The sequence below is a fragment of the Dipodomys ordii genome, unplaced genomic scaffold (genome assembly GCF_000151885.1).
Source record: "Dipodomys ordii isolate 6190 unplaced genomic scaffold, Dord_2.0 Scaffold17, whole genome shotgun sequence".
Lineage (NCBI taxonomy): Eukaryota > Metazoa > Chordata > Mammalia > Rodentia > Heteromyidae > Dipodomys > Dipodomys ordii.
The window spans coordinates 20,477,636-20,504,399 of record NW_012267233.1 but is presented as its reverse complement, the minus strand read 5'-3'; the positions used below and the strand labels follow the sequence as shown (position 1 = coordinate 20,504,399).

At 34.3% G+C, this 26,764-nt stretch overlaps 1 protein-coding gene across 1 annotated transcript in view; it reads right to left on the bottom strand.

Annotated features, from left to right (window-relative positions):
• Window positions 1-26,764, bottom strand: part of Mmp16 (matrix metallopeptidase 16 (membrane-inserted)) — a 237,040-nt gene that overhangs the window by 8,717 nt on the left and 201,559 nt on the right. Inside the window, exons 7-8 of the mRNA XM_013012442.1 lie at window positions 19,053-19,191; window positions 5,457-5,607 (exon numbers count right to left, since the gene is read on the bottom strand). Coding sequence (XP_012867896.1) covers window positions 5,457-5,607; window positions 19,053-19,191 — 290 coding nt within the window. The remainder of the gene's footprint in view (window positions 1-5,456; window positions 5,608-19,052; window positions 19,192-26,764) is intronic.

The window sequence follows — 26,764 nt, the reverse complement described above, 5'->3', positions numbered from 1 at the left end:
TGACAATATCTTAAAATCTCAATAGTTATGTTGAGTATGAAATATGGCACTAGAAACTTAGATGTACCTTCAAAAAGATACAGAGAGATGATTTAGAAACATAGCATTTTAGAGCTAAATGCTAGGAAGATCAAAATGTTTCCAAGTATCAAATTATAGTCTATTATGAAAAGGGCAAGTAGAAGTTGTGGGAATGAGTTCCATGCTGTATGTGAAACTGTAGATATTTTCACTGGAATTTATAGCTCTATTTAAAGAACTGTAATTTCCTCTAGTCTTTGGTTTTCTCTGCATTTAGAAAATTTCATTCTGCTGTCAGTACTTCCTCTATTTCAATTACCATTAGTCCTGTGCTTTTGATTGACCTATCCTCTGAGGCAAACTGAATATTCAACTACTTACTCACTTGACTTCTCTCAACTGGAATGTAATAGGTGCCTCAGCAAATACAAATGTTTTAATCTGAATCCCTTTCTCTTCAATTTTTTTCTAAAACTCTCTACTAAACACTCAATTATTTAAATGCAGAAGCTGGAAAATACCAATGATTTGTTGTTTTTTTCCTCTCCCCCAAAATAAAATCCATAAGAACAAGGCATCACGATTGGATCCAAAATATATTCTGTAACTATACACTTTGCTCCAACTCTACTGTCACTGTCCCGTTACCACTGCTCATTCTCAACTTTTTTCATATGTCAGTCCAGTGGCTTGAACTCAGGGCCTCAGACCTGTCCATGAACATTTTTGCTCAAGGCTAGCACTCTACCACTTGAGCCACAACTCCACTTACGTCTTTGGAAGGTATTTTATTGGAGATGAGTCTCATGGTCTTTCCTGTCCATACTGGCTTCAAACCATGATCCTCGACTTTAGCCTCTTCCTGAATAGCTAGGATTACAGATATGAGCCACCAGAGCCCAGCCTTAATTCCATTCTCAAATCCAGTTTTCACACAGAAGCTAGAACAATAGCAGTACACAATGCTACAAATCTTTTTCTTGTTTTCTGAACAATCATTCTTCATTCCTAAATTATTGCCATGATCTTATTCTATTTTTTGTTATCTACTATTTCATTACAACACACTGGTCTGACATGTGGCTGAAACTACTGTGGTTCCATATGCAAACAAAGCCCTCTGAACTTCCACAATGACTTACCAGCCAGTCAATACCATCAATACCAATCTCTGTCACTCATTACCTTCTTGTACTCAGTAAGAGTTCTCAATATAAGATGGTGAAGACCAATGATTTGGTTAGTATTCATTATTATTCTATTTCAACAGAAAGAGCCATAGGAATAGGACTCCTGTGGCCTTCCTACTACTAGTTCTTTATGTCTTGGCACATGCCATATAGTATGTATTTAAAAATAACTTCTGTATGAATTAACAAGAGTATACTAGTAACTGGTAGAAAAATCTTAGGGGAATCATTAGAGCTACTGAAAATGCAATGGGTTCAAACCCATATGTTTAATTCAGGTAGTTAGGTAGATTTTTAATAGAATAAGTACATTGATAAATGTTATGACTATGGAATTATACGATAATACAAAGATGAGCTAGCCTGTTTCTAAAACACCTTGAACTGATGACATTCAATGTAAGATCATACACATAAAAATTATTTGGAATCCTATTTTCAGTATTTTATATCTTATAGATCCCATAGTAATTTAAGACAAAGTAATGCAAGCATTCCTACATACTTTAATTTTACGTATAACTTCATTTAGTTAGCAAAGAACTAAAACCAGCTAGGCATGAGGCTCATGCCTACAATCCTAGCTACTCAAGTGGATGAGATCTCAGGATTGCAGTTTGAAGCCAATCTGGGCAGGAAAGTCTGTGAGAGTCTTTTTTTTTCCAATAAAATACTCAGAAAAAGTTTGGAGTAGTGCTATGGCTCAAGTGGTAGAGTGCTAGCCTTGAGCAAAAGAAGCTCAGAAATAGTGCCTAGGCCCCGAATTCAAGCTCCAGGACCAGAGGGGGGAGGAGGAAATTGCTTATGAGTTGTTTTTATTTTATTATAAATTTGTTATTGATTTTTCTAATTTGAGGTAGCATATAGTTAATCATTAAACTTAAAATTTCCAGTAATTGCTAAATTTTTAGGAACATCATTTTAGATATAAATTAAATGTATGGAAAAAGGGCTAGTTAATAATACAATGATGGTTTTATCATCATACATGAAATTCTTCTAAGTTTTACATAAGTACTGAACTTTCATTTTCTTCCTCTTAGAAGCTCTTCTTCTAAGAAGAAGGTAACTTTTCCAAATGACATTCCAAATGACTTTTCAAAATGACATTCTGTCATTTTCTCTCTTGAGTCCTAAGACAATATATATAAGACAATATATATAAGCAATTAAAAGCAGCTGGGCAATTAACCATCCGCTAGGATTATAACATTTTAAATGACACATTAACTGGGCTTGGTGGTAAGCACCTTTAATACCAGCACTTGAAAGGATGAGGTAGAAACCTTGTGAATTAGAGGCTAGCCTGGAATATGTGGTGAGATCAGTATCAGCCTGGGCTATAAAGTATAATTCTGTAAAAAAAAAAAAAAAAAAGAGAGAGAGAACAAAACAAAATAAAGCAAAATAAAACCAACAACAAAATCACCACTACCACCACTATTATCACCAAAAAAACCCCAGAATATGTTATAAACCTGTAGATTAGTAACAATAAATTTAAAAGTGTAGATTCATAGATTCCATGTATTTTATAGAAATAGATGAAAGCAGAACAATGAAACATGTTAAAATTGATTTTAAGAAAGGGAGAAGGAAGCTGGCCATCCATGGCCCACACCTGTAATTCTAGCTACTCAGGAGGCTCAGATCTGAGGATCACAGTTCAAAGCCAGTCCGGGCAGGAAAGTCTGTAAGACTCTTATCTTCAATAAACCACCAGAAAACCAGAAGTAGTGCTGTAGCTCAAATAGAGCACTAGCCTTGAGCTGAAGAACTCAGGGACATCACTCAGGCTGAGAGTGCAAGCCCCATGACCAACAAAAAAGAAAAGAAGAAAAAAAAGAAGGGGTGGAGGAGAATAAGAGAGTGATAAAATGAGGTTGATGTGATATGCTGTATAAATGTATGGAAAAATCACAATGAACTTCTCCTGTAAAATTAATATACACTAATAAAAATCTTAATAAACAGAGGGATACATTTCCATCTATCAATGAGGCCAGCTATAAGATATTTTAATCCAGATAAGGCTTATCACTGTATTGTTTGCAATTACAAATTTCAAACTAAATGGTTTATATCCTTAGTTACATTACTCCTGAGACTGGAGACATTTTATAGGGTTATTATATGGAAAAATAGAAAAGCAAACTCTATACTGATATTTTGGATATTAAAGACTGTTGGTTATTTGTGTGTATAAAAAGAAAAAATACTACACGTAAGACCAGGTGCTGGTGGCTTGCACCTATAATCCTTGCTATTTAGGAGACTGAGATCTGAAGACAGTCGTTCAAAAGTTCAAATCCAGCCAAGAAAGTTCATGAGACTCTTATAATGTGTGTGTGTGTGTGTGTGTGTGTGTATATATATATATATATATATATATATATATATATATATATATATCCAATTCACCAGCTAAAAGCTGGAAGTGGAGCTATGGCTCAAGTGGTAGAGTGCTAGCCTTGAGCCAAAATGTTCAGGGGCAGTGCCAGTACCAGTACTAGCATACATACACATACACACACACACACACACACACACAAACACACAAACACTTTTGAAAAGCAGTACAATGTCATACTTACACCCATCTATAAACTAGGGAAAGCCATTTGTATCATATTTTGACCCACATAGCAATACTAAAATTTGTAATTGAAAATAGTCATTGAAATTTTTTTTTCATAATTCGTGAAAGCTTTAATCAACTGAAAAATAACTCCAAACAGAACAAACAGTGGATGCATCTTATTTTTGATACAATCTGCTGTCTTTCTTCAGATTGGAGAATTGAATCCATTAATATTTAGAATTATTATAGAGAGATGTCTCATGTTTCCTGACATTTTCTTTTTTTTATTGTGAACATACTGTACAGAGGGGTTACAATTACAACTACAAGATGAGTACATTTCCTATCAAGCATTGTAGCCTCCTCCATTGTTACCCTTCACATCCCTTCCCAGCCTAACCCCCACCCCCCCAACCTTCCCCCCCCCAAAGTTGTAAAGTTCGTTTTCGACATGACAATTTGTACTTCTCATTGCTGCAAAGGTTCCACCTGTATCCTTATTTAAACGACTTGTTTTTCCCCTTCTGCTCCACAAATTATACCGACATCAAATACAGTGAAAGCAGGGGTTATACTGTGGGGGAGGGGCATACAAAGCAACAAAGAAATAATCTTATAAATGCATTAGAAACAAATCCATGAAAGAAAAAAAAAACATTTATATACATATCTTAGGGTTCATTTTCCTAACATCACCTTATCTGACCTTTCCTGCTTGACTCATACATATACTAGATATTGCAAATAAGGGAAACCATGGGACCTATGTTTCTTTGGGCTTGGCTTACCTCACTTAATATAGTTTTTTCCAAGTCTTTCCATTTCCTAACAAATGGGGCAATGTCATTCTTTCTGATGGAGGCATAGAATTCCATTGTGTATATATACCACATTTTCTTAACTCTCATTAATTTTCCTCTTGATCTTGGCATGTTTAAATTTATAAAAATATATTCTTCATCTAATATGATTATATATATATGTATATAGTTTGTCAAAAAGTGGATAGGGTGGAGCTATATAGATTAAGGAACTGTTGTGAGTTTTAAGGCTAACATTTTACTTACATTTTATGCACCCTGTTAGCAATGTCACAAAAGAAAAAGACAAAAAAAGAAAGTAAAATAACTGAGAAAGAATATTATATTTTAAGCCCAAAGTATTTATCCTCGTGATAGTTTGTTCATATTTCACACATATGCTTGCTGGTATCCAAATAAATAGCTTCTTAAGAAATAGAACCTGTGAGTAAATGAAATTATTTTAAATGACTATAGTTAATTTGGTGAAAAGCAAAAAAATAAATAACTTTGTGGAAGTACACAAAACCTGTGGTTAAAAGTATTTTTTTCTACATACAGTGAAGTAAAACGGTAAGAAAATGTATCATAAGAACACATATCTATACTCTCTCCATAGTTTCATAGGAATGTTAAAATGACCGGGGAAAAGAACAAGAACATAAATGTATACAGTCATAAGAATATTATAGTTGAATGTATCACATGATAATTTGTCTTAAATATTAGTTTTAAACCTATTTTAGAAATAGTACTATTGCATTAATTCTTGTGTTTATATCTATGCAGAAGCTGTACCTATACATGCCTATAACAAATTAGGAAGGTTGAGTTCATATTTTCCTATGTGATGTGTGTACTGACCTGTCCCCTTTGAAGAAATAGGTTTTCCCAACATCTTCCCACCAAATGGCCGAATCGATACCATGAGGAGGAATTCCATTTCCAAGAGTAATCAAATCATGAGGGTAACCAGGTTGAAGAGTTGTATCCTTGAACACCCAATATTTGTTACCTGTATGGGATAAAGCAAATATATTAGTTTATTGTCAGATTAGAAGATAAATGTCAACTCCTGTTATATGAATTACTATGCGAGAAATATTCTTGATATAATTTAGCGCCTGTCACCTCCAAAGACTTGATGTTATTTTTACAAACATGTATTTTATTTCAAAAGTAATGATTACAGTCATCAGAATTTGTGAATTTTTTTAAAGATAATAAGTACTTAATAATATAGTAAAAAATGTTTTAATTTAAAAAATAAACTAAATCTAAAACTTAGCCAGAAAGAAGTGATTCTAAAGCAAATTCTTAGATATTAGAGACCCTACATTTCTTTTCAAACCTACAACATTCCTGTGTTTTTGACACTGTCTTCTAATTGCTTTAGTGTTTATGATCCCTACTCTACTGAAACCCTTTCTGGGTGGATCTTTTCCTTTTGTTATGAAAATATTCACGAGTCTCTAGTTTTATAAAGCCCCTATCCTTTGACCCCATGTCTTCTCTTTTCTGAAAAACTATCATTCAGTTTAAGAGTGGTACCAAATGGAAGGAAAATATCAATGCCATCCTTATTCAGGATTATCGGAGCATGATAATACTATATTGGAAGGAGAAACAGTTCAGTCAGCTGTATAGCTCTTTGGAAAATTTTCTACAGACAAAATACTTCCTTGTGTTCTCCATTCTGGGACACAGAGTCTAGCACCTGTCAGCATGCCTACCCAACAATCTACAGTCTTTTCTTAATCACTGAAAAGTGATTTCATAACAGGTCTCTGCGATTTTCTGCCCTCTTGTCAATAATGCCTTCAATTAAAAACAATTTTTCATATTTATTTATTTATTATTCCACCTTTGTTTATTTCTGTTTGTTCCTCTCTCTCTTCTCTCAATGTTTCTTTCTGGTAGAAATTGAGTAAGGGCTCTACCAAGAATGGGACAGAGACTGGCAGGTGTGTTAAGACCAATGGCAAGAGTATCTGGTTCCTAAGCTATGAGTTCTTGTCACATAACACAAATCCTCCTTAGGTCAAATAACCCAAATGGTTTATTTTTCTTCTAAGCAAAGAAGACTGCACTGTACAAATTTTGAACCTACAAATATTATATAAGACATTAAGTCTATTTGAGCCCCCATATCTGTTGGAAAGATTTCTGACTTTAACCCAGGATGTCATGTTGCCTCCATCTCAGTGCCTTAAGAAAATTTTCTAGCATTCATTATTCCCAAAGTCTCCTTTCTTATCAACCTGTGTCCATCCAGTATGTTTCCCTTTTATTTGCCTTCTCTAGGCCATTAAATGAATTTCTTTTTAATGCACAACTGATTTTTATTTCTATTCAAACGTTTACTGGTTTTCATTGCATTGGTTCAAACTCCCCTATGTCATTTTGAAGCTCCTTTAAGTGTACTTAGCTCATCTCATTCTCATTTCCTTTGCCTTGAAATAATCTGGTGACTCTTTCATAATTTAACCTAGGATTGTTTCTCTGGGAAGCACTTCTTAAGTAATGTTGACCTGTAGTCCATGTTTCCTGGATATATGGAATGACAGGCAGGAACCCACCATACTCTGCTTTTCCTGATAAGGCAAATGTCCTAAAAACTGTGAAGAAAGGCCTCCCTGACTAGATAGTTAGGATGGAAGTTGGTGTCCAAGATTGGCTCCAACATGATAGGGAATAATGACATGGTAATAAATACCCATCATGTCTAAAGGCTCCAGGTCCCAAACTCATGTGCCCTGAATGGCTAGCCAAGGCCAAGTACAGGTTCCCCAGCTTCCATTGAATCCACATCTTCTATACTCCTGCACTATGATAGGAGATCCAATCATAGTGAAGCTTCCATAGGGGATGCAATCACAAACCTACTCATAACACATGTGTACTTCTTGACCAATAAGACTAGGAGAGAGGAGGTAAGGGACCCTACATATGGGAGCCCTGAGAAAGGGACTATGGACATTTGGTTTTGGAACCTGAAATTGCACAAATAGTCCATTTTACTGTTTCCTTCACTGCCCCTTTTTCTATTTCTTTTGCTTTCAAATAAACTGCTTTGTTTGCTTCATATCATTTGTTGTCCTTTAATTATTTAATCAGCAGAGGAAATGTACCTGAACCCTAGATGATATCAAAATTGTATGAGTGGCCGGACCCAAACCATGATACTTTTGAAATAAGCTTCCTGAGTAACTAAGATTATAGGTTACTAGGCTCATCTCAAGAGATTTTTTATCTCCTTCCCTCTTTTTAGGAATAAATATGATGGGACTTTTAAAAGGTGTACTTGTATGTGCTTTAATAAACAAAATTGGGCCCAAATACATCAGACAACCTTTACTGTAGGTTTATATGATAGAATCACAGCAATTAAACATAAAAAAGGCACTGCCATACGTACCTTGTAGTATAGAATTCTGGGATATACTGAATGTTAACATTTAATTTTCCAACTCTTTATTAAGAAGATATAATTATATAATGCCTTTCAAATCTTAATGCGTTAACCTTTTTCACATGACAAAGATGAAGTTACTTCCTGTTTGTTAATTTGTAAGACTGTGAGACTCATGCCCAATTAATTTCCTTTTGCATACATGAGCTAGATTTTTAATTATCTTAACATCAGATTGTCTGACTTTTCAAGGAAAATATTGCTTCTATGGCAAATGAAATGATTCACTGGGTTTCAGTGACATGTTTGTTCTTCAGTAAGTGGTAAAACACTGATCCTTACTAACATTGTACTTGGAATAATGCACATTGTTAGAAAACGTTTTGATAAATAAATCAAATAACCTCATAAAATGATTATCATTAGGGAGGACTTTGTGGATCATCTATGACAGTTTTTTTTTTTCAGTGAGAACCATCCATCCATCTATTCTCTACCTCCTTATTAAAAGCTAATAGTAGTGAATGAAAAAGGAGCTACCAGTAAATTAATGAAGGTCAACAGGCCAAGTTGCAGCTCTGTTGGAGCTAACAAAGGACAGAGGCACACATGAAGTAATCATATCAAGAGTTAAATGAAATGAATTATTATTCCTACAGGGAGAAGTTTAGTGTCACCTGACAACTGTAGTTTTATCAATAGGATATTGCTTACTCTGGGGGTGATGATTCATACATGTGTTCCTGACACTCTATGACAACATCAGTGTTACTAACATGAGTACAATCTCTTCTTCAGTTGGACTAAATCTAAAAATGTACTTGAGAACCAATGTGCCTTTTTTTTCTACAGGTCAAGAAAGTGATGTGCTAAAAATCATGCAATTCAGTCAGTAATAGAGCTGCACTATGCCCAGGTCTTCTCATTTTAACTTTAATTTTACTCTCCCAAATCAACTCTGAACAGGAGTTCACATTCTGGTGTTCAGATATGCCTATGATTTGCTACTTTCTCCACTTTAAATATTAATTAATAACTACATTAATAAAATAATTTGTTAAATAAATCACCATTTTCTTTACATGCTTGTTGGTTCTTTTTTGGCATTATTAAAAATGTTCAAAAATACATTAACTATTTTTCTTCAGTGTCTATATAACGCTATTTTTATGTTTTGTATATTCCACTATTAACAGTGATCAGTAGAACAGTGACACTCACTGCTGCTTGCGTTTGTAAAGAACAGGACAATACACCATCTTTATACACCATCTTCTTTGACCTTTCCTTGAAAAACTCAGTAGCTAAGAGAGTAAAAGAAGGATAATGGGATTCATCAAGAAGGAAGCACTGACTGTGAAATGATTTGTAGAAAGAAAGAAAACAAAAATTCTTTTATGTCTGAGTTTTCTTCATACCATAAAGCCTCCACTTGTAAGTATTACCATAGAGATGATTACTTTTCAAAATTATCTATATCTATATCTTTATCTATACACTTATTGAAAACATTTTAAGGATTTGAAAATAATTATCATAAAGCATTAATATTCTCTTTGTTAGAGTCTTGGATTATAAGCTCTTGGACAAGTCATTGTAAATGAACATTCATTTCCTATTTTGTATATAAGATGTTAACACTTTTAATTCAGAGTTCCAGAAAAAAAAGAGACTTTTAAATCACTCAATCCCAGTGAAAGACTCAGTAAATTATACTTATTGTTATTGTTATATAACAGTATTGTACTGATCAAATTGGCTTATCACCTTCTCAAATAACTAATACCAAAATAAATAATTACTTATATTTATCTATGGTAGTACTCCTACTTGGATTATGTTTGAATTTCTGCCTTGTATATGCATAGGTAACTCAAGAAATTTGGATAAATGTCAATGTCTGAAGGTTATAAGATGTTATTAAAAGCCTCCATTTATATTTCCCTAGATTCTATGGTACCAGTTAATGGGCTTATATTTGCAATGCTTTTGTGGAAATGTGGCAGCTACTGAGGTATACAGATCTGATTTTCTTTCAAAAATGAACTTGCTATCTGCTAAGTGCCTTTGTAACTTATGCATTACTTGGTCATATGATTTCCCCCCAGAAGCTTAGAAGCAAACGCTGATCACGGGAGGATAATGAAGTCTGGCCAATTCTGCTTTGTGTGAGTCTCCTATAATAGGCAATGTCTACTCCAGAGTTCAACAAGACATTTGTTAACACTCTGTAACAGCTGCAGCACAGATCTAGGCTTTCTGTTGCCTTGCCTACTCCCCTATCTTTCACAGACTCACCTCCCTTTATAACAAAACTCTTGACCTTCAAACAGTATCTCTGCTTCCTGGGAAACTCAAATTGGCAGAGTGCTAAAAAATTTTGGAAGATTAGGGAAATTTTTAAAGTAAAAAGTTGTAATTAGGTTCAACAATTGCAGTTTGAATGATTAAAAAGAAAGAGCCATAATATAAATCTATCATAGACTTTTTGAATTCTTAAATCTGATAAGGCATACTATCAATAGACTCTTCCTAATGGTTAAATTTCTGGACATTTTATTTAAATATTGAGTTCTTCTCAATGTGCAATCTAAAAAGTATTATTAAAATTCTCTAGTAATTGTCATTCAACAAAACAAGAATTCACATGTTCTACACTTATTTTTATATACTAGTATCACTAAAAACCAAATGCAACTCTAGAAATAATTTTCCATTATTTCCAACATTAAAATGCATGTAGTGTACTCACTGATTTATAATAAAAATTTATTTTTTTATCCACTGTACTATGTAAGAAGCACATTATTTTCTCAAATAAACTTCATTGGACCTAGGTAGCATCTCAAGAATACAATTTGTAACCAGCATAAATAAATTCTTTGCTTATGAATATTCATTTGGAATAAAGTAAAAATGAAAATAATAGAAACTTTTTGAAATAGTTCTTTTCTTTGCCATCTTCTGAAGACATGTATTTTTAAATGATTCTTCTCTTTTTCTGCACATATTTTGTATGCTTCTCCTATTCTCCAACTTTATTATCCTCTTTTCTGCCTCATATACTTTAGTTTCCATTCTACAAATGGTTTTTTTGCCTTTTGAAATTAAACTGTCAAACATGGCAAAAAGAACTACTTAAAGTTATTAAGTGATAGCAACAATAAGAATTTTGAGACAACTGTGCATCTACTTGATTTTTGCCTATTACTGATTTTGACAACTCCAGCAGCTTTACTTTAAAATGCATTTTCATTTCTTGAAAGAGATTGCCCCAGCTCAATTTTCAATGCAAGCTTTTTGATATTATTATCACATAAACACTCAATCTGAAAATGTCTCATAATTTAGAATGTAAACATCTGCCTTGATTGTGCCTAGAAAATGTTAGTTTCTTGTATGGATTAATGCGAATAACAGGAAGAGAGCTGACTAGCACAAACAGTGCAGTAGATTTACTTGCTGGAGAAAAGTTTATGACATTTTCTACTTCTGAGTCTCTCTAACTAATGCAACCACTTCATAAATCTAAAAAACTGGATGTTTTTTAGATAAATTTGATGCATCAAAATTGAACCAAGAGGATATAGATCACTTTAATATATCTGTAACAAACAATGAGATTAAAGCATTAATAAAGAATCTCCCAACAAAGTAAAGCTAGTACACAATGGATTCACTGCTGAAATCTACACGAAAAACTATGTCCAATACCCCCCACCTTCTATTTCTATGAAATAGAAATAAAAGGTTAGCTACCCAAGTCATTCTGTAAAACCAGCATTACACTCATTACAGAAATGATCATGGCTATAACATAAAAGACTATTGTATACCAATCTCTTTGATGAACACAGATGCAAAAAATCTCAGAAAAATACTTGCTAGCTGAAAGCAACAACACATCTGACAGATTATATACCCTGGTATATACAGGTATTCAAGGTTGATTGAATATATGTATACTGATATTAAAAATGCATCACATAAACAGTGTTAAGAACAAGGATCATATGATCATCTCAATTGACACAGAAAAAGCCTTTGCCAAAATTCAATATCCTTTTATGATAAAAACTCAGAAGAAACTAGGACAAAAAGGTGATCATCATTTCTTATGTGTGCTTTTTCATTCAAAATTGGCACTCTACCACTACCACCTAAGCGATAACTCCACTGGTTTCTTGGGGGTTATCAGAGACTTTCCTGCCTGGGCTGGCTTCCTGTTAAACTTATATCTCAGCATGCTGAGTAGTTACGATTACAGGCCGAAGCCAATGGATCCTGGCTATCAATATTATTCTAAAAGGGAAAAAATCATTTGCTTTAACGTAAGTAATGAAACAAGAGCTTCCACTCACCACACTCTTATTCAATAGAGTAGTAGAATTCCTAGCCAGGGCAATAAAGTAGGAGAAAAAAATAAAAGAGAGCCAAATTGGGAATGAAGTCAAACTATCCCTGTTTTCAATGTGTACAATCCTACAGGTAAAGGACTCTGAAGACTCCACCTAAAAATTCTAGATCTGATAAACACCTTTGGCAATACATTACAAGTTACAATTTCCAATATAAAAATCAGTAGCTTTTTTGTATACCAATAGTGAACAGGCTGAGACAGAAATTAATAGAACACTTCTATTTACAATAGTCTCAAAAATATACCCATGAATAAGAACACTAGAGGTGAAAGACCTCTATAATGCAAACTATAAAACTTTGGAAACAAATTAAGAAGACACCATAACACGGAAAGACTTCCCATCCATGCGCATAGATTAAAAAACTAATATTACTAAAATGTCCATACTTCTAAAAATCATAGACAGATTGAATGTAATCTTATCAAAAGCCAATCTCGTTTCATGCAGAGATGAAAAGATTAATCCCTAAACTCATATAGAAGCTCAAAGATCTGAATAACTAAAGAAATCAGAATAAAAAATACAACAACAACAACAACAACACAGTAATACTGGAAGCAGTATGAGCCTGTATTTCAAATTATACTTCAGAAATACAGTAACACAAACATTGTGGTATGGCACATAAACAGATATAGAGCAATGGAATGGATTAGAGGACCCAGAAATGAATCTACACACATATAGCCATCTGACTTTTGATAAAGGTTACCCAATTGTAAGTTGGAGAGAAGGTACATACTTTAAATACTCCATATCCACATACACAAGATTAAAACTAGATTCCTTCCTGCCTTGTCTCTTTCTCCTTCCCTACCTTTCAAAAACTCAACATTCAAAAGCTTAACATTATTAATACAATAAACATTTTAATAATCCTGAGTTCTTTCATGATTCTTTGTACTCCTTCTCCCTTCCCCAACTCTAATCTGAGTGCGAATTAATCATTAAGCTTAAGACTATGTTAATTATTGTGTATGGCTGGAGATAGGAAATTGAATTATGGTTGTTTACTTATATATAAATATACAATAGTCTTGGCATTGTTAACAAAGAAGTCTACTTTTTCTTAAATTTTCCCTGTATCTTTCAAAGGAAAAAAAAGACAAAAGTTACTTGTGCACATAAGTTTGTAATTATTTGAATAGTCTCTTCTCCTCTACTGATCCGTATTTTCTATCTTGATGACAATGTCACAGTCATCATAACCATAATCTCAAAATAATATTTAAAATAAAAAATTCAAAATAGTTTTAGTTATACTAGGTCTTTTGCATATGGATTTTAAAATTAGCCTGACCATTACTCCATAAAAGCCTGTAAATGCTTTGATTGAGATTATATAAAGCTACAGATAAATTTGGTTAGAATTTGCATTGTAACAATTTGGAGTGCTCTAACTTATGAATAAAACATTTTTTCCTTACTTAGTAGAGTTTGGAAATGTATAAGTACATACATTTTATTGCTGATAGCCCAATATTTTCTACTTTTGGATGTTGTGGCCTTAAAATAGTTTTTTTAATTCTTCATGTTTCTTTGCTAATATGTGATAGGAGACATTTTTCCAGAGATTTCTTGCTTTTCAGAATGCCTTACAAAGGGAGGCACTGATTGCCTTTGTTCTGGAATATATTTCACATCAAATAATCTCAGCTTATAAAAAGAGTGTCTTTTTCCAAAATAAAGGGAAGATTTGTTTACTGTCAAGACAACAAAAATCCCTTAAAAGCTATTTAGGCAGCATGGTGGCACAGGGCTGTAATCCTAGCTCTTCAGAAAACTGAGATGTGAGACTCATGGTCTGAAGCCAGCCCAGGAACGAAAATCTCCAATGGGTCTAAAAAGTTGGAAGTGGCTCGAATGGTAGAGCACTACTCTTGAGCAAAAGAAGCTCAGGGATAGCATCCAGAGGTTGGGTTCAAGCACCAGGACCAGCACACACACACACACACACACACACACACACAATTCATGTTCTTAAAGTTTGTATGATAACATTACCTACAGGCACAGGAGTTACCTGGTCATCTTTATATCACTCCTTCAGAACTGGGGTTCAGCAAAATTGTAAACATGGCAATGCTATGGTCAAGTTTGTCTATACTGTATTCTTTGTTTAAGGAATTCCATATCCTTTACCAATCTTCATGAAAGTGAGACAGACTAAGCTTTTACCTTAGAAATAACTTATAAAGAGGATAAAATTTCAGACTCTAAAAGCTCTTCACATACACACACACACACACACACACACACACACACTCATGCACGCACATATATACACACACAAACATCTGATATTTCTATAATTTTCTTGTGTTCTACAACTTTGCTAACTTCACAATTGGTAAACCTTTTGGAATGCAATCTCTATATCCCTATTGGTTTGCAGGTGCAATTTCTTTTTCTTTGCAATATGGCTGATTTTAATTCATACTTCTTATCATATTACACTAGATACCATATCCAGTAGAATGTTGAATAGACTTGATGTTATAAATTTTACAGTTGAGGGCAGTGTTTTTGTGTTTTTATAAATACTCTTGAACTTTATTCTAGACATATTACATGGTTCTAATTTAATTATTTCATGTTTTACTTTGAATATCTGTTAGGCAGAGTCAGAATAATGGATATTCTTAATTACCCCTCACTATTGAGGCATGTTATATTTCAGTACCTTCTCTAATGTTTATTATGCACATTGTAGCAATAGACATCCTTCTGAGAGTGCTGCTCTGTGTGACTCTTTTATTCCTACTGAATGATTCTCTACTATGGTTTCCCTGAAACAGATGTATAGACCAGTGCTTTCTCTAGGACTTATAAGGTCTAACTGCTAATGTCTGGGCTCTAACCCCAAGCAGTTCTCTCTTCCACATTCCTTTGTCCTTTGATGCTGTATTGGCCAAATAACATGGATAATATTCTTATTTTTATATTACTAAGGCAATATACTTTATAAATAAAACACTAATTAACATGCCATTATATAAGACAAAAACATTAACAGACAATTTTCAGCAAATATATTCTTGATAACTATTATATCTGAGCATAGATTTTCATTAAATAGGGATAATAAAAGATAATGTGAATTCACATAATTGTATACTATTAGAAGACAAGAGAGAATAACATAAAAATGACACTGTGAACACAAGGAAGGAAAGGACAAAGACCAAGTAAATGAAGATGAAGAGGTCTAAAGAAAGGAACATTTTCGAGAACAATCCTTAAATCCACTCTAGCTTCATCTACAATGGTCATTCACAACAACTAGTGTAGACAAATCTGCATAGGCCTGTAATATAGGCCTATAAACTAAGGCTTCTATTTTATTCTTACTTCACACAAGAAGTCTTTGCTGAGTATATGCCATCTAATGTATAAATAAGACAGAATTCTTCTACAAAGACACTGAACTCCGGCCTGATTTATTTAGGATATAACCACTGACACGAAAATAATTTTTACACTTTTAAATATTAAGGAAATTAGCATAATGACAAAGAGATTATATATTTAGGTTTTGTAACCTAAACTAAGTTTTCAAATGTTGCTAAAATGCTGAGAGTATGACAGCATAAAAGAGAAGAAAGAACACCTTTCTTTCTGAAGTGGATGTCCTAGTGGAAGGTTCTGGATATACAACACATGAGAGAAATATGTAGGTGGTTAAGGCATAAGAATTAAGGTGGGGAAAGGGTTGGATTATTAGATAAAGAGCTTAGATCTCCTGACCCACAGGGCAGAGTGGGGTTGGCTGTCTGGAGATGAACAATAAAGTAGTCACTATCTAGACTTTTTGAAGGAATAAAGGACATAAGAAGATAGTGTTGAGCTGAGACTTTCCTTTTGATTGTGATTGTTGTGGGGATGGTCAGGCCAAGCTATAACTTCTATCAGAAGGCCACATTTCTAGAGCTCTCTCCTTCTTCCACAGGTGATGAAGATATTAGAAGGGGAGATGGTCTTGATGGCGACACCAGAGCTATTGGTTCCCTCTGGAGAATAACTGGTTTGGAGCAGGATTATTTACATCCTATCTGGGTATTGGGGAGTTTGTTAATCTGAAGGTGGAGGTAAATCAAGCAAGGGAAGAGGCAGTAGAGGATGGTCTTTGAAGTCACCAGATCCAAGGAACGAACTTTGCCCGATGAGTACAATGGATCACAAGAAACTACTATTCTAGAAGTTAAATATATCTTGTGACAAGAGACACAGTTGTTACTGTTAGCACCAGAAAAATAAGGAACACCTATAGAGTCAAATTAGTATATCATGATAGTGCTTTAAAAAAATATGTGTTGGCATTGAAGCTTCAACTCAGGGCCTCTTGTTCCCAATCAACTTTCACTCACAGCTGAACTCTACTACTTGAGGATTCCTCCAGGTTCCATGGTATTGTTTTTAATCAAAATATTTTTGAAGTCTTATTTTTATCTTTAAGCAATTGTACAGAGGAGTTGCCATTCCACAATGCAGCATATAAAGACAATGAATCTTGATCAAATTCACCCCTTTATCATTCTTCCCCATACCTCTCAATTCCATCACTTCCCCCCGATTTTTTTAATTTTCATAGAATATGCATTGAATTTGATGGCTTCATTCCCCTCACCCCTTTCAAAGTATTTACTGAGTGTGTATTATGTTTCCCCAATATTACCTGGGGAACAGAATTGGTATCAATAAAATAGAAACAAGATCCATCTCCAATGATGAAATGTATAATTAAATGTTGGAGTTAACATTAGGCATTTTTGAAAATACAAATCCTGTGTGTTAGTCTGAAAGTATTGCTTACATAAAAGGACTGGCCTTTTATGCTGGCTGGTGACACATGAAAAGATTCCAGCTATTCCACCAGTGAGGAGAAAAAAGCACATTGCACAAAACTGAAAGGCTTCAGAGACAGCAAAAAGCTCTCACACCTCGGGTTTGCTATGGCAGCTCTTCCCTCAGGCAGTTCTGTCAGAGAGCACTATTGATGCTGCCAGGAGAAGAAGCCTCCTGGAATAGCCCGAAGGGGTTAGCCTTTTCCTCTCCCTTTTGTAGCCACTCTTGGGAGCTAAGAAGGGAATGGGGGAGGAAATCTCCTTCCATGTATCATGCTTTTAAGATTCACAGTCTTTAAGGTGGTATCCTCAAATTGATCAGTGCTACAATACATGTCTAGTTCAGTTATGTACATATACAACAACAGGGAAGAACAAAACATATTACCAGTAACAGAAGGTGATAATTTTTTTGTGGCAGCTATCATGGGCTAAGTAGTTTATATATAGCAATAATCTCAAGATTGTACCATCCTTTCTTTTTCTTTCTTTCTTTCTGTCTTTCTGTCTTTCTTTCTGTCTTTCTGTCTTTCTTTCTTTCTTTCTTCTTCCTTCCTTTCCTTCTTTTTCTTTCTTTCTCTTTCTTTCTTTCTTCCTTCCTTTCCTTCTTTTTCTCTTTCTTTCTTTCTTTCTTTCCTTCTTCCTTTCCTTCTTTCCTTCTCTTTCTTTCCTTCTCTTTCTTTCTTTCTTTTTCTTCTTTTTCCTCCCTCTCTCTGTCTCTCTCTGTCTCTGTCTCTCTGTCTCTGTCTCTTTCTCTTTCTATATAATTTTCCAAGACAAAATAAATTCCTGGGACAGACTTTTATTTTATACAGATAGTTTGAACCTCACTGATAATGTTTCAAGAGTTTCCCTGTTTTTTAATTTTCCCTCATCAAATTGTACTGGTTTGATGATGAGAAAATCTCCTGGTTTGGTGCAAATTTCCTTTTGTTTCCCTAAACTCATAGTTCAGTCTCTTCACTGACAAATCCAATCATATTCTTTCTACAGTTTCAGGTCACAATTCCCTCAATTCTCGAATCTAGTCTGTTTCATCCCTATGCTTTCCCCAGGCTTAATTAAGGTTTACTGTTGTCAAATTTTAAGGACAGAGGAATCCCTTTACTACGTGATGGTTTTCAAAGCATTTGTGAAAGTGAAATTTACCACTCAAATGAATAACTGACAACATTTCACACACACACACACACACACACACACACACTAAGTAGGGAAATTGTTCTGTTCATAGCTTCTCTTAGCCTTTTTGCTCTTGTTTTATTGCTGAACAGTTGCAGCAAAAATTTAAGAATATGTGGAAATGAATTATGACAGAGATATCATCCAACAAATATAATAAGAAAAGTCTATTTATTTCCTTTCCTTCTTTCTTCCCTTTTTTGTTTTTCTAAGACAAGATCTCGTTATGTTGCCCAGGCTTGTCTCCAACTCCTAGGCTCAAATGATCTTCCTGCCTCAGCCTATTGAGCAGCTGCAACACAGGATGAGCCATTGCAACTGACTTTTATTATCTTTTATTTTTTATGTTTTTAACTTATATATAAATGTTCCTAAAGAACAGATGTCACCAAAATTTGATTTCATACTTGAGGATGTATTAAAAATATATATGCATATATGTTCATTCATGTACTGATATCACTATTCAATATAAATTTTATAAAATTCATCTGCTACCTAATCAGAATCCGGTTTAATTACTCATCTCTATATATGATAGATGTCTATGAAAAAAATGACCAATATAGGACAGAGAAGATATGGAAAACATCCTTACCTTTAAAGAAGACAAAATTCCCATCACTATTTTCATACACGGCATCAATACTAGGAGGTAAGCCCCGCCAGAAGTAAGTAATTTGCATGGGGTATCCATCCATCACCCTGTTGTTTCTCACTCGCCAAAACCACTGGTCCTGCAAACCAAGCAAAATGTCGCTCAGTGAACACATAGGCCTCTCCAGACTTTCTCCCCAATGTTTAGTTGGACAGTTGTGAAGCTATTTTAGTACTATTTTAATGGCTCAAAAACAAAGCAGAGAAATAGCTGACTAATTTTTGTAGTAAACTAGGTAAAAGGCTTTGCAGTAAACTCCCAAATTTAAAATCATGTCATGTGATTAAAAATATAATGACAAATACTTGAACTTTCTATTTTACTTTACTAGGTGATCCTTTTCAACTTTTTCATACTAGGCAATTAGTAGCACTTGTGAAATTCAAATTCATACTCAGATAAATAACTGATACAAATTGCATGGTCCTGGAAAATAGGTAAATGTTTCTGCTTATAAGCTAGCCTTGCTCTCATGATTAATTTTGTATTCAGGGCATTCTAGATGAAAAAAAAAACAAAACACAGAGAATTGGCTGGTACTGTGGCCACATATGCATATTATATGCATCCTAGCATTGCTACATATATGCAAAGTCCTTCATACTTGAAAAGTTGTGGATTAAACAAGGAAGTTCCACCTCCTAGCTCACCCATGTTACACTTATTTTACTGTGTAATGACAAGAACTCTTTTCTGTTTAATCATCAAAATGTTTCCTGGGATGTTGAATATTGGATACATAAGCAACAAAGGTTATCTTGAAAAAAGCATCATCAGTTTGTGTTAATTGCTTGTGCTATTCACTTTCATAACAAAAAATCAATCACAGCCCAGGCCACTCTGTCTCTTGTTTTCTTCAAGTGAATAACATCAGATTTCTCCTATTAAAGGTGCTCATGAAGTAGTGAATGAGTTTTGATATAAGTACTGATTAAAAAAAAAGAAAATAACAAAATAAACTCCCCAAAACCTACTCAGAATCAGGTACATTTTAAAATATTGGTTTTAAGCTATTAGTTTTCTATTATCTATTTTTCATAGTTCTTTAAAATAAGAAAACCAACCATTTTAGTGTTGAAAAATGAGCTGTACAACTTTGGTGGAAGATGCAGGGGGTGGAGGGTAGTGTAGTCATGGAGATGGGAGGGCAGGACTGGTAGGGGAAAAACAAAGGAGGAGGCAACAATGCTTGATAAGAAATGTACTCATTTCCTTGCTCATGTAATTGTCACCCCTCTGTGCTGTATTTTCACAATTAAAAAACTTGGTAAAAATAAAATTAATTTTCAATGCATTAAAGATTTTGTTTTATTTGTATTTATTTATTTATGTTTGTGTCAGTCATGGGACCTGAACTCTGGGCCTGGGTGCTGTCCTTCAGCTCTTCAGCTCAAAGCTAGTGCTCTACTGCTTGAGCCACAGCACCACTTTCAGCTTTTTTTGCTTATGTGGTACTGATGAATCAAACCCAGGGCATCATGCATGTGAGGCAAGCAGTCTACCATTGAGCCACCTTCCCAGCCCTAAATATTTTATTTGAAGTCATATTTCACTTCATTTCAAATTTCAGTCTATACCAGCTAATTTCACTTAAAAGTTAAACATTTATATTAGATGGACAAGGATATATCACAAAAATATTTTTAAATCATTTTCTTCTTTCTTGATACCTTCTCTGGAATAAGATATTAATTAATGAGTTATTAGACTATTTCCCCAAATTTGGTGCTAATAATAGGTTGGTCTGACTGAACTTCCTGGATTTATCATTTATTCATATACTAATGCATGTATACATCTACTGAGAATTCTTGAATTTCAGAAAATATAAAAATAGTGTCCTACCTAACATATCTAAATAATCAGCTCTCTTAGGTGCCTTGAATAGTCCTAACATATTTCTAGATGTCATGTAGAAAAGAAGAAATAACTTAATGGATCTGAGTTCATACTCTATTCTTGCTCTGTTCTCTAAAAGAGTTATTATGTGGCCTTGGCCAAAATAATTATCATGTAGTTAATTACAAACTTATTTCTAATTCATAGCATGATTACTGTACTAAATATAAAGGATTTCTAGAAAACTGGTCAAATAGCACCAAAGTTTTGGTTGTAATTGTTAAAATTATGTTGAAAATGAGTTATTCTATACTTTCCATTTACTTTTCTGTTTAGAGTGTATCTCTTGTTTATTGTTTCCTTTTCAGATTGCAGCTACATTCTGATCCTAGTCGTGTATTTCTTTCTCCCACAGAATTTCTTATGTAATTAACCTTTCTTGATAACCATCATGCCACTGGGATGATTTTGTCCATGTGCAGTAGTAAAACTAAATGAATTTTAAAAAGTTACTTCGTAAAAAGATTGATCCAGGGAAATGTATAGGGGCATAAAGATTAGGGGTATCTGCTCACAGAATGTGCGCATATGATATTAGGATCATGCAAAGGAAAATAAACATTGTCTCTAGCTATACAAAGCTTTCAACTGAGTCTAATATCTTGCCAGCCTCCAAATAAAATGTGTCTATGATATAATTTATATCTACATTGTAAAGTAAAAAATTAAGTCCATCATGCATGTACTAGATACTTATCAAGAAATAAGTATTATTTGGTTACTGATGGCACGAACAATGACACACAAGCTGTTTCCTAGTTTCTCTTACAGAAGCCCTTTATATTGCTGCACTGTCCCCATATTTGAAGACAGGGCCAACGGCAAATGGTACAGGCACAGGCTGCCATTGGTAGATAGGAAAACAATCCTAACTTGCCTCTAATAAGTGGAAAAATGAAATTTCTGCCTCAAGATAGCTACAGTCCATTTGCAAAACCTCAGAAGATAATGCAGCACCTTGAAAGACTAATTTTTCCTTTGACTTGGCAGAGTCACTTATAGATGCTCTGGTTGGTTGTGATTCCATTCACCTTAGCCACGGACTTGTCAATTTAGCAGAAAGCAATGGTGCAAACAATTTAGGATGCATTTTGTCACAGAGGAGGTAGACTTTTACCAGTCACAAGAGACTGCCATTTTAGAAAAAGGGACTGGGAATAATCTTTAGAGAAGGAAGATTTCAAGTGGTATTCAGGTCTCTGCACAGCTGAAACTCTCATTACACATGGTACATTTCCCCAGCAGCCTTATCTAAAAGTGAAGGAAGTCCATCACTTCACCCACACACATCTGCTGTCTTTCCCCACCTCCTTACCAAGTATGATTTTCTTCTGTTGCATTTTTCACTGTTTTATCCAATTTTGTTTATTATTGTTAATTCTGTCTTCATACTAATCTAACCTTTATAATGACAGGATTATCTTTTGCTCATGTATAGATCTCCCGTGCTAGAAAACTTCTTTGTGCATAGTAAATAATTTATAAATACTTTTTGAAAGAGAATAACTTGAAAGAGCAAAGTAAAAACCAAGTGATCCTTTAAAATCCAAAGCTTTAAAATTAAACCTACATGTCTTCCTGTCTATGAACAAGATGTTTTCCTTACTTATAAAATGTAAAAGCTGTGTGAGGGTCATGAGACTACAAGAAAGACATTCTACTTGAAGAAGCATATGTCTAGCACATATTCTGTTTCTAGAAGGATGTGATATTTAAATCTTTGAACTGTAAAGGAAAAACATATTTGTTTTCAACTTTGCAAACAATGTAAGTTCTGTTCTTACTTCAGATGTGAAGAGAAAGAATGAGAAGCAACCTCACCAGAGCTTCCCCATCCCCCCCTTGACCCCCAAAATCTGATTCTGTGGCATTTCTGGCCTCTTCCCCTTTCTTTTCTCTATAGTACTAATAGAAGTGGATAAAAGTAAGTTGAATCAATTAATCACCAGCACTTCTGTGAAGTAAACCTCTGAAAAAAGCTCTAAAAATGATTAATTTGAAATTTCTACTTAGATATGAATATTTCGTTTGAGGTATAAACATGTGTGAGGTCTTACACATCATTTTAACTTTTCATGTAACACTGGATCCAGAAAAAACATTTTGTTCACAGAGATAAATCCTCAGAGGACTATGGACTAAGGACTAAAGACAGAGGACTAAGGAAGCAGTAACAAGAAGCGTTTAGTTCAGGTTCACTGTTCTTCTATTTCCTTTACCATTTTGGCTGTCACAGACATACTGCTGCAGAGAACTCTATAGAGAAAGTGTTCCCCTGCAGTCTGAATATGAAGTGATGATGTGATTGATGGACTATCAGTGGAGAATGCTATTTTCAGGACTTTTAAAATCAAGGGGACTCATTAGTGGTAAAGACACATTAAGAAAACACATACAGAGTTTCTATACTCAATAATCATCTTGGTTTCTCAAGCTTCTAGAAATCAGATATGTAACAATGGCAAAAGAAAGACCACGTCTTGCTGCTTTTTACAAAACAGGAGGAAAGAGAATTTATTTGAACACTTAAAAAGCAGAAGAAGAAATTCATGAGGTCTGAATTTGTGTCTACCCCTTATCAAGCAGAAAGAGATATCTGAGGAACTAATGTGGATCTTTCCAGGGAAGAATAACTGTTGGGAGCAAGGTTCACAGTTGTCTGGAGTTGAATAGGGAACTGTGCAGGGATAACACTATGACTATTAGGCAGGAGCTAGCAATGAGTTCTCAGATAAAAGTGGATGTCTAAATCACTTATCCATTCAGGCCACTGCTCTTTTGAAAGCACAAGATGTTGACCTAACTTATCAAAAGTAAAAGCTGAGGGTCATGAGACCACAGGAAAAACATTCTACTTGAATAGGATTTACAGACAAGATGGCTGATGCCCACCCACCTGAAATCTGAGTAAAGAATGTTTTAGTACTAGTGTCATTATATCTAATACATTCCACCATTAATCTGGCTTACTGATGTATATATACTTTAAACACATGGAGAAAAGCAAATAATCAGAAATATTCAGAATTTCTCATAAAGTATATTTGTTGAAAGGTGTATCAATACCATATACCAGACTCTTATCTCACGGCACATTTGTAACTAATTAGTGAAATCACTGATTTTAAAAAAAACATTGACAATCACAACCTAATGAGTACATTGTTTATTTTATTTATTTATTTTTGTTGTGTTTTGTTTTGTCGGTTGTGGGACTTGAACTCTGGGCTTGGGTGCTGTCCCTGCACTCTTCAGGTCAAGGCTAGCACTCTACTGCTTGAGCCATAGCACCAATTGCTACATTGTTTATTTTTAGGATATTTTAGATAAGTATTTGGATTCATCACTTAATACTTAAACAGTAAAATACATACAATAGAAATCAAGTATTTTAACAAACTATAGATAGAAAGATTAAGTTTAACAGAAACTGTCAAACAAGTTGATGTCATGTGAAATGAACACCAAGATAAGGATTTAAAAGGTTTTTTTTTTCTTTCTTGTGATTGTTTCCACATATTTATAAGATGATTTCTTTGTTTCTTTGTATGTACCTCCCCCAGAGTATAAACCCTGCTTTCACTGTATTTCATGCTGATATAATTTGTGGAGGGGAAGGAAAAAAACAAACTGTTTAAATAGGGTTACAGGTGGACCCATGACCACAATGAGATGTACAAGATGTTATGTCGAAAAACGAACTTTACAACTTTGGCGGGGTGGGTGGGTGGTGGTGGTGGTGGTGGTGGTTGTGGTAGGGGGGTGTGGGGGTGTCAGGGGTGTAGAAAGGAAGGGATGTTATGGGGAAACAAAGGAGGAGGCAACAATGCTTGATAAGAAATGTACTCACTATCTTGCCCATGTAATTGTAACCCCTCTGTTTGGTATTTTCACAATAATAATAAAAACATCAAATTTAAATTATATATTAGTAGACTATAGAAAGGTGATAAAATACTTATTCTTCAGAATATTGGAATGTAAAATCCACACACTAGAAAATTGGATTTGTGTGTGTGTGTGTGTTTTCACTGCATCCATTACAACCTACTTTAGTAACAAGAGGGACATGGGAAAAGGTAGAAAGACATTATATGTCAAAGTCAGCACACATCTACCTTTCCAGTTCCTCTTCAGATCCTTCTCAAGTTCTAATTGAAGACTCAGTCACATTTTTATACAATAGTGCCTTACTCTGTATTATTTACAAAGAGCAGATAAAATACTCATGCTTTAGTAAATTATTCATTAAATTGTATTTCAATGACTATAAATAGCCAAACCCAAAGAAACATAGGTCCATGGTTTCCCTTATTTGTAATAATTAGTATACATCTAGGATAATCTTAGCAGATGAGCAGAATAGCTCAATAGCTATGTACTTATGACTATACAAGCAGAAAAGGGCAGATAAGTTGATGTTAGGTGAAATGAACCCCAAGATAAAGATTCAAATGTTTTTTTCTTTCTTGCAATTGTTTCTAACACATTTATAAGATGATTTTTTTTGTTGCTTTGTATGCCCCTCCCCCATGGTATAACCCCTGCTTTCATTGTTTTTGATGTTGGTATAATTTGTGGAGGGGAAGGGCAAAAACAAACCATTTAAATAGGGATACAGGTGGACCCATTGCAACAATGAGATGTACAAGTCTTTATGTTGAAAACGAACTTTACAACTTTGGTGGGGGGGAGGGAGTGGGGAGGATTAGGTGGGGGGGGAGGATAGGAAGGGATGGGCAGGGGAAACAAAGGAGGAGGCTACAATGCTTGATAAGAAATGTACTCATTATCTTGCCCATGTAATTGTAACCCCTCTGTACAGTATTTTCACAATAAAAGATTAAAAAAAAAGATGATGCTAAGCGAAATGAACATGGACACAAGGTTTTTCTTTGCTGTTCTTTTTTTTAAAATGTACTGTGTCACTTTTTTGTTTCTTTTGTATGTTCTTACCCTTATGGTATATCTCATGTTGTCACTGTTTTTTATTTTGGTACCCCAGCATTGTATATGTTTATTTGAATTAGGGAAAGGAAGGGGAACAACAGAATGGTGAGACAAGGAAACAATGCAACAGTGATATACACAAGACAGTACGTTGTAAATTATCTGTATAACTTGTGGGTGGGGGTTAAGGGAGAGGAAAATTAGGAGAAAAATGAGGAAAGGGGTAACACGTTTAACAGGAAATGTACTTATTACGTTACTTATGCAACTGTAACCTCTCTGTACGTCACCTTGACAATAAAAATTTTTAGAGTAAAAAAAAAAGTTTGTGCTACCCTGTATTAAAAATTAACTATATTACATAAAGTATTATTTTGTTTTCATGCATTGTAGCTCACTGAAAAATACTCTTTTTAACAAAAAAGGCAGCATGCCTTTGGCAAACTAAAGTCTATGACAGGAAGAAAATACTTGCTTATCACAAACAATATTTATGATAGTGCTTAAGAAAATTTTTCAAAGTCATAAAAACTCAGTAACAATTGTACAGATAATTCAAAGTAACAGCAAAGTGAATGAAAAGATAACTTCAATTATGAGAGAAATATAGGCTGAAAACTCTCTATGATATGATGTCTTTCTTTTCAGATTATTTCAGTGTGGTGTCATATAGAAATGAGATTACTCATATAGTCATGATAAGGGTATGAAACAGGGCAAAACTATGAAGATCAGTTTGGGAAGTCTTATAGAACTTATACATGCACTGTTTTCTTGACCCAGTAATCTGTCCTCTAGCAATC